The sequence below is a fragment of the Penaeus vannamei genome, chromosome 15 (genome assembly GCF_042767895.1).
Source record: "Penaeus vannamei isolate JL-2024 chromosome 15, ASM4276789v1, whole genome shotgun sequence".
Taxonomy (NCBI): Eukaryota; Metazoa; Arthropoda; class Malacostraca; order Decapoda; family Penaeidae; genus Penaeus; species Penaeus vannamei.
The window spans coordinates 40,508,706-40,521,205 of NC_091563.1; the positions used below are offsets into that span (position 1 = coordinate 40,508,706).

The following is a 12,500-nucleotide window of genomic DNA, read 5'->3' on the forward strand; positions in this document are numbered from 1 at the left end:
AGGCAACTTACAAATGGTAACCAGTTCTTTATGCATGAGTGTCTACAATATTTTCCAAGCCCTTGACTGCAGAATGTTTGGGCTTCATCACACACATTACAACTTTAACAGTTCTTTTGCTTAGATGCAACCAAACTTTTCCAACTAGTAAATTGATACTAAGTTGCAGGTGAAGCGAGGGTAACCCTGCTACCTCACCTTGGCTTATCTTGAGCTAACTTCACACTAACTTGTTGAGCGGTTCACACCTCCTGGTGAGGCAGTGCTGGAGATGTTGACACTGCCCAGCATCTCCATGGACTTTTGTTGAGGTAAACAGTAAACACACTTCATGAGATTATATTGCAAATGTAGAAGTCAGAATCTGTAACATTTTCTAAGTAAAGTAAAGATAGGAGAATGGATCTCCCATTGATCCTTGAAATAGTTGGCTCCATTAGCTTTGCAGTCCCTTGCGGAAGAAGATGCCACAGCCACTGCATTCATGTGATATAAAGTATCCCTCACTGGTCTTGTGAGCCACAATCAGCAGCTCCCGCCCTTCCTGCCAAAGACTAATGCAGCGCTTTCCCATGTGTTGCAGGCCAGTGGCAGGCCTCAGACTACCTAAGGCTCCTACAGCCCTTACTACCACCCAAGGGTGCATGGACCTAAGGGCAAGGGGCGGGAGCAGCGGAGGAGAGGGACCAGACACATCCAAACCACCACAGTCCACACAAACTCACATCCCATGTCTGGCAGATGCCTTTCTCCTAAAATAGAACATATATGTTCAAAACTGCCCTCAATACTTCCCAAAATTGTGGAGTCAGGACATCCACCAATAGCTGCCTACTGATGCTTGTTGTTGACACTGCCAATAGTCATTAACACCTGTTCAAAAGTTCCTTGTATATCAATGCTCAAGTAGTGTCACATTAGATGTGTCCTGTCAGACACAATTATTTACACTGTTTTAGTTAAGGTACTTATGAAATGTTAGGCTTAGTTCATTTTCTGATATTCCTTCTCAAGAAGATGGAAAAGAGTGCCATCAAATGTCTTGTTTGGATGGTATTATGATCTCATGTAATGAACAGATTATGTAATCTGAGTGAGAAAATTACATGTTTGATGACTGTTTTTGTTATTTTTCTAGATCTTGTTTGTTTACTTTGTGTGTTTAGTCTTGAACTGCTGCCTTACTTAATTTTTTGACTGACTCATTAACTGAATGTTAGACAGCTTTAGTTTTGTCAGACACTAAACCTGACATGGCTTTAACATGATCTTGTTCAATTCCTGAGTTATCACTCTTGTCTTTCATACCTCAGTCATTTATGTGCTAACCTGTCAATAAATACTGAATGCGCTGAATTTTACAAACAATTTAACCCATCACTGATGGCATTTTTTATCAAATCAAAAAGAAGAAATTATGATATGATAACAATGCATTGTGAAATTTAAAAAGAAAATGGATGCATAAGAAAATTTAATATCTAATCGTAAACACAATTATTTTCATTACAAACTCTATATCCTCATTCATTCAGACATTTAAAGTGGAGATGCTAGATGGAGTTAAATTTTCATATTCACTATTCCAACGGAACCTAATTTGTTGCATGTAAAAGCAAAACTATGTAATGTAACCATATGAAGATGCATGAGGGCTTATTTCATGCAGTCACAATTTCCAAGGTAAGAACAAATTGAATAGAAAAATTTGTTATTGATAGTGATGGTATAAATGTTCGCTGCATTTTCAGTCTGTAACAGTTAATTATATCTGGTGTGTAGTCAGGTGTTGAGTATGATTTGCAATTTTGTACTTTGCATCTTCAATAATGCTGTCATCATAGGTAGAATATTTATGCTGTATTTATTTTCTGATGGTTCAGTGTTCGGGTCTTTCTCAATTCTCAACAAAATAGAATACAAAGCAGTAGTTCTTCATAAGAAATAAATTACAGTCTAAAATTAACTGAAAACATCCAGTTGCAGATAAAACATATGTGGATAGCTTTCTTCAAAAATAGATCTAGAGAACTGGGCAATCTAACAAAGTTTAAGATATTCTGCTTCAAATGTATAGTACATGTATTAATGTCAGATTTTGTTTATATGAGTCTTTTAACCAAAAACTATATTCTTCTTCATTTTGTGAAGAATAAATTACATTCAGAAACAAAGAGTGAATAATGTTCACAAAACCTTATTGTGTGTATTAACAGTTAATAATTGTTTTAGTGCATCACAGTACAGCCATTACCTATCACTCTACTACAAATTTTAATAAACAAAATTTGCAATCTCAAATTCAGTGCACTCATTGTACATTTTTTATTTTGAAAGACAGAACCATGAATGTCAAATTTACTTTCTGGCAGCACTTACTGCAACACAAGAGGCAGCAAAGTGTTGCGTCAATTTGTATGGTTAACATAAAGTGTTACTGTTATCTTCTTGACATTTTGTGACTTTGTCTGTCCAATTGCAGCTGTTTTTCTCTGAACTAGAGTTGGTGTATCAAGGCATGTGATGTGAATGGTCCAGTTGTTGTGTTTGGAAACTTTATGGCACTCTTATAGGATTATAGTGTTTTTATTTTTGTCAAAGTATTAGTTACCCTCAGCACAAACTGTAGAAGATATATTTCTGAGATGTATTGCATGACTTAAAATTAATGTCTTCTTGTAGTATTAACTGTCATGCATGACCTTTCTGTCTGATATTTTCCTCCTTCATATGTGTCAGGAATGTACTACATTTAATTCTATTTTCAGGCTTAGCTGGTGAAGATCATCTTTTACCGGGACATCCAGATTCACCTTACAATCCAAGTTCTGGATCAGCTCCATATGCAGGAACAACAGCCGATGAGTTGTACAAACAGGTATGAAGCTTTATATATATATACACTCTTTATCCTGAAACAAATATGGGAAAAAACATGTCTTAATCACTGTTTCTTCCACAGGTTGATCATCTTAATGGCTTGGTTTCTTCAGTATTTCCAACACTTGATGGCACCACTTCCTCTTCCAATCAAGTTCCTCCCATTCCTGACTCAAGCATTACATTCCCAGTGGAAGTAGACACTACCGGCACACAAGTTCCAGAAGACACGGCCTCAAGAACAGAAGCACCATTCCTTCCTGGTGCAGGGGATTCAAGTATAGCTGGTGAAACTACAACAGAATCTAGTGCTTCCACTGATGAGGATGTGCCATATGACTATGAATATGAAGTTTATGATGATTATGCCTATGAATATGATGAATATGAGTATGGAGATGAAGATGAAGATACAGAGTTTGAGTATTATGACTATTACCCGGAAGGAGCCCGGCACAAGCGGCGATCTAAGAAAAATAATGTCCAGAGTGACTCAGACCCTAGTCACCATGAAGAAGGAAGATCTGAGTCTTTACCACAACAGGAGGAACATAACAAGAGAAACAAAAACCAAAAGCATATCCACACAATGAAAGGCAAGAAGAAGAGCACCACCGATAAGAAGAGAAAGCACAAGTCAGGAAACAGAAAAAATAATCAGAATTATCACACCATTGAGAGACCAGATACATCACCAGTTGTAAATCCATTAGAAAGTACCCAAACAACAACACCATCAACAACTACTCTGTCTTCCAGGCAAATCCTTGAGGACAGAGCAGCAAGAGTAAGAGCACTGAAATTGAGAGCTCAGCAGTTACGCGCACGACAGCTAAAAAATTCAGATGGAAAAAAGGACATCCATCCGCTGCGAAGATTCTCTGAAATCACTCAGAGGACAAAGAGAGATTTAGCTTTCCCATTTAACAAGCTTTCAGAAGAGGTAACTTGGATATAGACTATGTAAGACTGCCATGTTACTGTAGTTCTTTAAAAGTAAAGGAGAGTTAATTGGATTACATTTTTACTACTTGAAAGTGTTTAAAGATAGTACAGTAGTTCTTCTGTTGATGAAGTTTCCTGGTATTCTTTTTTTTGTCTCTCTCTCCAAGACCATGCTTCAAAAATGACTTATAATGAGTGGAATGAGGTGCAAAGATTTATATATTTCCAATTGAGTTTTTTTTTATTTTGCTGGCTATACCATAAGCATTGTCAGAATCAATATCATTAATATGTCAGTTTTAACTTCATCATTGTTAACTGTTGAGCAGAAAGTAATTATTCCCAGCAAAGACCACAAAGTGCCATGGAAAATAAGTTGTTACTCTAGTTTTTACTTTAGTTTTACAATTTTTCAATGAAAAATGTACATTATGAATAATAGTTACATATAAAAAATGTGCTTGCACTGTACTATTCACAGAAAATATGTGTTTATAACTTGTCTCACACTGTGGCATAGCTCTTAGAGATCAGTTGTTCTTATTTTCAGAGTAAGCACTTTTTGACATTCTGCACTTCATTCTAAGCAGCAAATAAAGCTTCAAGAATGGTTATAACTTACCCAAGTATTTTATGTGATTCACGATTTTCCAGCTTCCAAAGCTTCACTGCCATATCCTCACTCAAGTGCAAATGTTGTCATAGACATGTCCCAGTTTGTGAGATTTATTGAATAAGTTCTGATTTTTTCAATTGTTACTGTCATTAGGTATAAGTTAATCACTGACTGTACTGTATATAGTTCACAGTTCTTGTCTACAAAAGTTGAACTATCAGCAAAACATCACTTTATGACTTCAGAAGGTCTCCTTTTTCAATAAAGGAATATTTCATAACTGTTGCCATCTTGACTTTATTCCAATTGTGATATATGATATCTGGTTTGTATAAAAAGAAAAGACAAAACTAGTTCACTTTTTTGTCTATCATTCAGTAATGGTGCTGGTACATGATAGAACTTTTTATATATAATTATAATCAATAAACAAAAAAAAAAAAACACAATCACACACACATGCACACCCACACCCACAGGTTCAGTGTCACAAAAGTTGGTTTGTAATTCTGGTAGAGATGGGAAAAAAAATGCACAAAACGGACTCTCTTTAGAGCATTAATGTTATATTCATTATTAAGTCGAGAAATAAGATTGTTTACACTTATATCAGAAATGATATGACATTGTTTAGGAAGGTATGCAGTTTTTTTTAAATGTCAACTCCTACTAACCGATGTCAAAGCATTTATGGTCATTAATATTACTAACTTAATCTACAGTCATCAGTATCACTTTTCATCTTCATATGCATCCGCCACATGAATTAATTACAGTATCCCTGAAATACCAGGGACCCATTAATTGATTTTAAAAATATAGCTGGAGTCATAAGCATTAATTGTACATCTTTTATGCACCATGAGCTGGCTTTTATTTACCCTATCATATCACCTGCATATAATGATGTTTTTCACATTGTCATCTCCACTATTTCTTTCCTATTACTTCTTTCTTTGTAAGGATGCAGGATATCAAGGTCTTTCATATCATAATTTTTAACAGAAAAGGCTTTTGTCATTTCTCCTGATGTGGAATTCAGATGATTAGGTTTTTTAAATAGGGAGAGTAGAGTCTAATTAATGTTTATATGTCATTTAGAGAAGAGTACTACTTGGAAGTAGCTTATGTTTTAGCCTACTACTATTTGACCATGTAAGTATGATGCTTTTGTAACACTATAATAAATAATTGTAATTTTCTTCTTGATTTCTTAATAAAGCAGAAAATCCCCATTAATATCTAAAGCAGCAACATTTTGCCATCAATAAGGAAGAATGCTCTGCAGAATAGAAAAATATTATAAGAATTTTTTTTCTAAAGAATCTAGTAGACATCCTGTTTTGCTTGCCAGTTTAACTCTGTACTTAGCTTACTCCTGCAACTTGGGGAAAACAATACCCATGACTGTTGGCTGCTTACACTAATCACTCAGCTACTGTGTTCTGAGACATCAGATGCAGAAAGAATAAAAGTAACTTTTATCTGTATTCTAGATAATATGCCTACTTTAATTAGTTTATGGTAATGTAAATCTGTAGGTGTAATTATTAAATGTACTAGTATCTTTCATGATTTTCTCTCCAAATACAGATTTTTAGATGTTAACCCATTCTCATCAGATTCATACACTATCCACTGCAGTTTTGCTTTATCAGTTTTGTTTTACTCACAAAGGGCTTCACATGTGCATAGTCAAGCATTAGGCCTGCCTGATCTCATCAGTTTATCCTATTCCTTGAATTTTTAGAAAAAAAGCGTTTGTTTCTGTTACTATTATTTAACGTTATTATTCTTGGTAGTACTACTAGTAGTGGTATCTGTTATTATTACAACTTAAATAACAGTAATATAACAATCAAAACAAAAACATTTAAGCAAGGTATGACACCTAGTAATTGACTCCTTTGTGACAAGACATTTCTATATGTAAACTGAATTAGTAAAACAAATCTACAGTGTGCCGTGCAAGTATAGCTGCGCCGCCACCATCAACTGGATAAGACCTATTTATGGTGGTTTGGTATTTTATTTCATTTTGTTCTAATGATTTTCTCTTATCTTTTCTCCTTGTACTTATCAACAAAAGAATGAAGATAGGGGTATATATCAAAAGTATTTTCAAATGTAGTTAATGATATTGGGTAGAATTAAGCTGCAACTGAATATTATTGAAATTAATATTTGTCCAATTGAATGGGATATAGATTAATCAGATGCATTTAGGTATTTGAGTATGAAAGTACATAAAAATGTATATATTCTGCATTATTTGACACTGCAAATATCTAAATAAATACCTGCAAGGATATGTCTGAAGTAATGATAATTATTAGCTTTTAGGTTACAATTGCTTTCCAATATCAGGTATTAACTTAATTTTTCAGTTTAAAGAAAATTCTTAATTATGGAACAAGCAAATACAAGAATGCCAAATGAATTCAAATGCATGCAGAAAAAAGGAAAGAATCATTTTAATCACTTCTAAGTTTAACTGCTAATAACCTCTTTAATTATTAATTATCAGTATAACTGAAGAGATGCTAAAGGATGAATGTGAATGCCTCTCTTCTGACAGTACTATATCTGCAGCCAGTAATCCAGAATGAACCAGCCAACCAACATATGTATTCCCAATTCTGTATAGTCTTTTGGTATTTATAATGGGACCTAAACAATGCTTATTTGTAGATCTTTTCTAAGAGATAAATGAGGGTACCAACATTTTTTATCTTTATCTTTTATTTTATCTTTATTTTATTGACTATCCCAATCCTGCATTTGGGATCTGGACAGTGAGAAATCGTTTCTTTTGTGCTGAAAGTAAAGAATAGCTTGAAGCCAAATTTTTGGCTGTACTATACAAGAACATTTTCAAATATAATTTAAAGATGCCAGGCTAGCAAAACTGACATATAAGCATCCTGAATTGGCAAGCAGAATTAAAGATTAACATAGCCTTCTCCATTTTTTCCATTTAGTATCTCCCTCTCGGTGAACTTCTGCTAACCTATCTATTGATTATTTTCCGGGAGAAGATACAGTAAATTGAGTCATCACCTGAGGCACTGCTTAAGGACATAAAACTTGAAAGTCCATCAAATTTTCTAAAATATAACTGTTATCTTTTATGGATTTTAATAATTACCTTGAAGGAATGATGGTGATAAGAAAACAAGTGCTTTAGAGGGAATAATTAATGAAAATTATAAACTGCATTTATAATTGGTTCACATGTTTTATTTAGCTTTTTAAAAGGCACATACTTTTTTCATACTTGAAAATGAGGTAAATAAATAAAATAGGTGTTTATAAGAAACAGTTACTCCTTCATATACTTACAAAGCAAGAATTTAGAATTTGTTCAGATATAAATTCACTGTACAACTATAGATCACACTGACTGGACGGCACTGTTATGAACAGATATAAATATAATTCTCATTGTAAAACTTCACTATGAATACTTGCAACATTACTGAATTCATGACAATTACAGGAGAATTTCAGCTCTAATCTACTGGTTTCCCAATTTTTAGAACAAACTACAATGTATAAAATGCAATTATGTCTTGATACTTACCACATAATTTGTACAGTACATACAACACAGTCACTGTTGCAGAACATGTTAACCAGTTTCTCTTTCATATACATTTAAGCTGAAATGAATATAGACTAATTGGATATATGTTTCAGATTTTGTATTTTCTCAAGACAAGTCAAATGTCTTTAACTTAGTCAAGTCCTGTTTCATGGAATTCTATTATGGATTCAAATGCTGCTAGTCGTAAATGCTCTGAAATTACTGTATTGAACAAAAAAGAACTCTTATGTCTTATGTACTTGAATCAAAATGAAGTTTCAATTCTTATAAATGAAACCCTTTGCCAAATGATATTCTTGGTGATTATCACTATATCACACTATATATTAGTAATTCATAACTTTAAGTCATGTAAGGGTATGCAATTAAAGAATATTTTCCAGAAATATTCTTGACAGTAAAGAGACACAATCCAAAAATATTTAAAACCTTACTTATTAGTGATTTGTTTTTGAAGACATTTCTGAAAAATACACACATTTAGATGCAAAAAAGACCAATAAATTCTACTGAACCGATTTTGTGATGCAAAACAAAATCATAGTTATAGTTATTATTCTTTTGTCTCAACTGTCACCTCTGAGTATCATATAAAACATATATTTGTTGGTCAGATATTCCTTTACTTTATGCACCATAAGTAACCTAAAATAAGAATCACTATCATTACTGATTTTTTCTTGTTTTTTCTCTTTTTTCTTTTTTAATGACATAAAAAATATTCACATTTCTTAGTACCTTTCCTGTTCGCTCTTTTTGTCACTATGATATACATACAGTACACGGTACTTCCATTTACACATATTGTCTGTACATAAGAATTAAGATAAGGAATACCCATTATTTCTGAACATAAACATTAGCACTAAACTATAACATCAAGGAACAGGAATAAATCCATATAATTACACTCATATATCCATTGATGCCATTTCAATTTTTCACCAATTATATATAAAGCAATAAAAATGTCCTAAAACTATAAAATTGGCTCGGTTCCATTCCAGTTAATAGCTGCATTCTTCCATTTCGTTCTGATACAGTGTTCCATTGGAGGTATAATGGCTAGGTCAGGTTCGCCTCCCTCCATATCTGAAAAAATTAAACATCATGTTTCCAATCCTTTGGATATATACATATGTGTGTGTGTGGCGGGGAGGGGGGGGTGCAAGTGTGTGTGGGTGTGTGTGTATGTGTGTGTGTGTGTGTGTATGTGTGTGTGTGTGTGTGTGTGTGTGTGTGTGTGTGTGTGTGTGTGTGTGTGTGTGTGTGTGTGTGTGTGTGTGTGTGTGTGTGTGTGTGTGTGTGTGTGTGTGTGGACGTGTGTGTGTGTGTGTGTGTGTGTGTGTGTGTGTGTGTGTGTGTGTGTGTGTGTGTGTGTGTGTGTGTGTGTGTGTGTGTGTGTGTGTGTGTGTGTGTGTGTGTGTGTGTGTGTGTGTGTGTGTGTGTGTGTGTGTGTGTGTGTGTGTGTGTGTGTGTGTGTGTGTGTGTGTGTGTGTGTGTGTGTGTGTGTGTGTGTGTGTGTGTGTGTGAGTCCTTGTACATATACATGTGTGTGTTATCTGAAAAAAAGGTAAGAGTACAGTAAAAAGTGGTACAATAAACTGCTTTACAAAACCAAAATCAAAAATACAGTGCACCTTTTCCTCTAAAAGAGAAACTGAATCTCAAAGTACAACCTCAGCATCACATCCAAACCTTATCAAATCAGAAAGTGCATTTCCATACCAATTGGCTTTCTTTCCAATCTATTCCTTCAATGTAAGGCTTTAAGAACCCTCCTGCACTATGGCATACTTTAAAATATCAAGTAAATATCAAAGGAAGTAAATCTTTGCTTCTTCCCAATACTAAATATTAATGGAAATACATCAGAACTTATCTTACCAATAGTAAGCCTTATCTCATCTTCCTGAAGGGCAAGGCCATCATAATAGTAGATATCAAACTTAGTGTTAGGAGGTACATCAGCGCTGACGGCAGTGTCGCGGCTGAAGAGGACACTGTAGTGGCTTTCACAGCAAACGACCCATATTGGGTATTGTGGGGTCTTGAGATGTGATCCAACCTTTAAAATATAATAAAAAGATATCAAGGTATTGAAAAAGAATTAGTTTACTAAAAGTAGTATTCACTATTTGAGGTAGAAGAAATATACATCTTAAATATGCCAACCTAATCAAGGTATTTCCTTTGCTCAAACAAATGGTTTAAGTAAATGATGCATGTAATTCTAATAAAACCAATCAAAGTATTTAATACTCACCTTATAGCAATCATAGTGTTCAAACAGAGACAGAAGACCAATGTCAGATCGATGATGGACACCTTTCAAAACAACTTTGTCATCTGAATTGCCACCAAGGGTCTGATCACCATTAAAGGTGTTAGTACATGCAATACCTGTCAGGAGGAGGTTCACAATTTCCTGTGAGGAATATCCGTGTGCATTCAGGAGCTGACCACCACCAGCATCCTTGTCTGTTTCGACACTGGAACAAAAAGACTTCATTAAAGTTCTCATTCAAAACATTATAATTTCTATTACAGTTAACACTTGAGATTTTTTTTGATGTAAGAGATCCACAAAATAATACTTGTAAAAAAAATAATAATAATAACATATAAATCAAAATAAATACAATATAATACAATACAAAAAAAAAGACTCAAATATACTTTCTTAAATAAACCCACACTCAAACTTCTATCTATCTTGAGTCATCATATATTCAAAGTTGAACTTCATGCCCAACCTAACCAGAGCCTAAAGCAAAGAGTACAGGATGTGGAAATAGATTTACAAAACAAAACTAGACACACCAACACAAGCTTCCACAGCTGAACTTACTTTTCTAAGCCTCTCGTCAGAAGTAATGAGTACAGGAGGATAACGCAACCAGAGCCAGTCTCAGCAGTGAAGACCGACATGTGGCGATTGACTGCATCATACAGATCATCCTGTACAACAAATTCGTAGAGGTTGAGGTTCTCTGTCACACCATCATTACTGTAACGGCCGACACCATGTTCCGCAAAGTGGGCGAAAGAACCAGGTCTGTAAAAAATTAGTAGATGAATAAACAATCAAGGAAGTGCATGAGTCAGTTTCCCCATTTCTTTTACTGCTAGCAAATTATTTACAAGAAATAAAATCTGAACTGCCCATTCTAGCAAATAATCTCTTCTCTCTTATTCGATGCCACTCCATTCTATTTCCTCATAACACTGACCAAAAGATGAAATAAAAATCTCTGGACTGCTTACAGTGCAAGTATTGCCTTTTTCTCCTGTCCAGCCTTCCACAATATTTCTGTAATAGCAGAAGCTAGAGCCCATAACCATTCTCGTTGAGATGGCCGGAGGGGACTCACAGGGCTGGTGCTGGGAGACACAGCAGTACCGAAGATGAGGCACTTCATCATATAAGCCTGAACACATGCTAACACACCACAAGGACCTCCCTGAAATATGAAAAGAAGATTACTGTCTTACTACACTCAGTGGAAACCTAAATTGATTTCCAATCTTTCTTTCTGGTGTTGCATGATTAAATTAAAAATCAATTTTTATTTTCTATAATTTCAGTGCCAAAATCAGTCTTGGCCCAATGCCACTGGGGATGGCATGTAAGTTTATTAAATGTCTTTACACATAGATGGCTTCACAAGTACCAATGAACCAATTACTAGTATCACCTATCTCACCTGTTTTCCTTGATTTTTGAAAATATTTTCTTTCTCTCTTATACTGCTATTAGTAATGTAAATTCTATCATAATAACTATAATGGCTACAATAACAAGAACAGTATTGATATTAACAGTATTAGTAAGATTTTTTTAAATTCCCAAAAAGGTGGGCTTATAAGGTATACTAAATGACTCTCTGGTGGCTAAGCACTTGTGGAGCCACCAAGGTAAACATTTCACAAAAACTATACTATAAAGAATATTAGACTATCCTGGTGGCATTGGTTTCAACACTCACCTTATTCTGAACCAAGCCGTATGACAAATTTGGATTTGCATTTTGCTTGAAGTTTTGTTGCATCCATTCTGCTGGCATTGTATTAGCTGGGCTTCCTGTTAGAAGATTTCTGAGATGGCTTGCTTCTTCCAGAGTAATGGGAGTGCCTGAACTCTCTGTATTTACAGTTTTGGGTCCAATCACAAGCCCCGCCACTTTGTTATCAAGGTCATCAATGTCTTTAAGTGTCAACTCTCCATCATCATCATCACTCATATGAGTCTTGGGTAGTCTATGGCTTCGCTTTCTTCTCGGCCTGGAACTCTGCTTATATCCATCTCGTATTTTTTCAATCTGCCCATTTTCCAGACCCCTTTTGCCCCTTTTTTTCCTTTGTTTTCTCTTACTCAAGTTTCCAAGGTCATTTGCAAAGGAAGAAGCATCCATAAACCCTTGAAGGTTTAGTATCTGAATATCCTCATGA

The 12,500-nt window shown here is 34.7% G+C and overlaps 2 protein-coding genes across 8 annotated transcripts in view; one reads left to right on the top strand and one right to left on the bottom strand.

Annotated features, from left to right (window-relative positions):
* Window positions 1-5,642, top strand: part of LOC113824284 (collagen alpha-1(III) chain) — a 203,161-nt gene extending 197,519 nt beyond the window's left edge. For all 6 annotated transcript variants that reach the window (XM_070130776.1, XM_070130778.1, XM_070130777.1 and 3 more), the window contains exons 13-14: window positions 2,769-2,878; window positions 2,963-5,642. In XM_070130776.1, coding sequence (XP_069986877.1) covers window positions 2,769-2,878; window positions 2,963-3,838 — 986 coding nt within the window. In that variant the 3' untranslated portion in view covers window positions 3,839-5,642. The remainder of the gene's footprint in view (window positions 1-2,768; window positions 2,879-2,962) is intronic.
* A 2,022-nt stretch (window positions 5,643-7,664) lies between these two features.
* LOC113824291 (probable ubiquitin carboxyl-terminal hydrolase MINDY-4) overlaps window positions 7,665-12,500 on the bottom strand; it is a 181,855-nt gene continuing 177,019 nt past the window's right edge. For both annotated transcript variants that reach the window (XM_070130773.1, XM_070130774.1), the window contains 6 exons: window positions 12,038-12,500; window positions 11,316-11,512; window positions 10,900-11,106; window positions 10,315-10,540; window positions 9,936-10,116; window positions 7,665-9,140 (listed from right to left, as the gene is read on the bottom strand). The exon at window positions 12,038-12,500 is cut by the window's right edge and continues 491 nt beyond it. In XM_070130773.1, coding sequence (XP_069986874.1) covers window positions 9,028-9,140; window positions 9,936-10,116; window positions 10,315-10,540; window positions 10,900-11,106; window positions 11,316-11,512; window positions 12,038-12,500 — 1,387 coding nt within the window. In that variant the 3' untranslated portion in view covers window positions 7,665-9,027. The remainder of the gene's footprint in view (window positions 9,141-9,935; window positions 10,117-10,314; window positions 10,541-10,899; window positions 11,107-11,315; window positions 11,513-12,037) is intronic.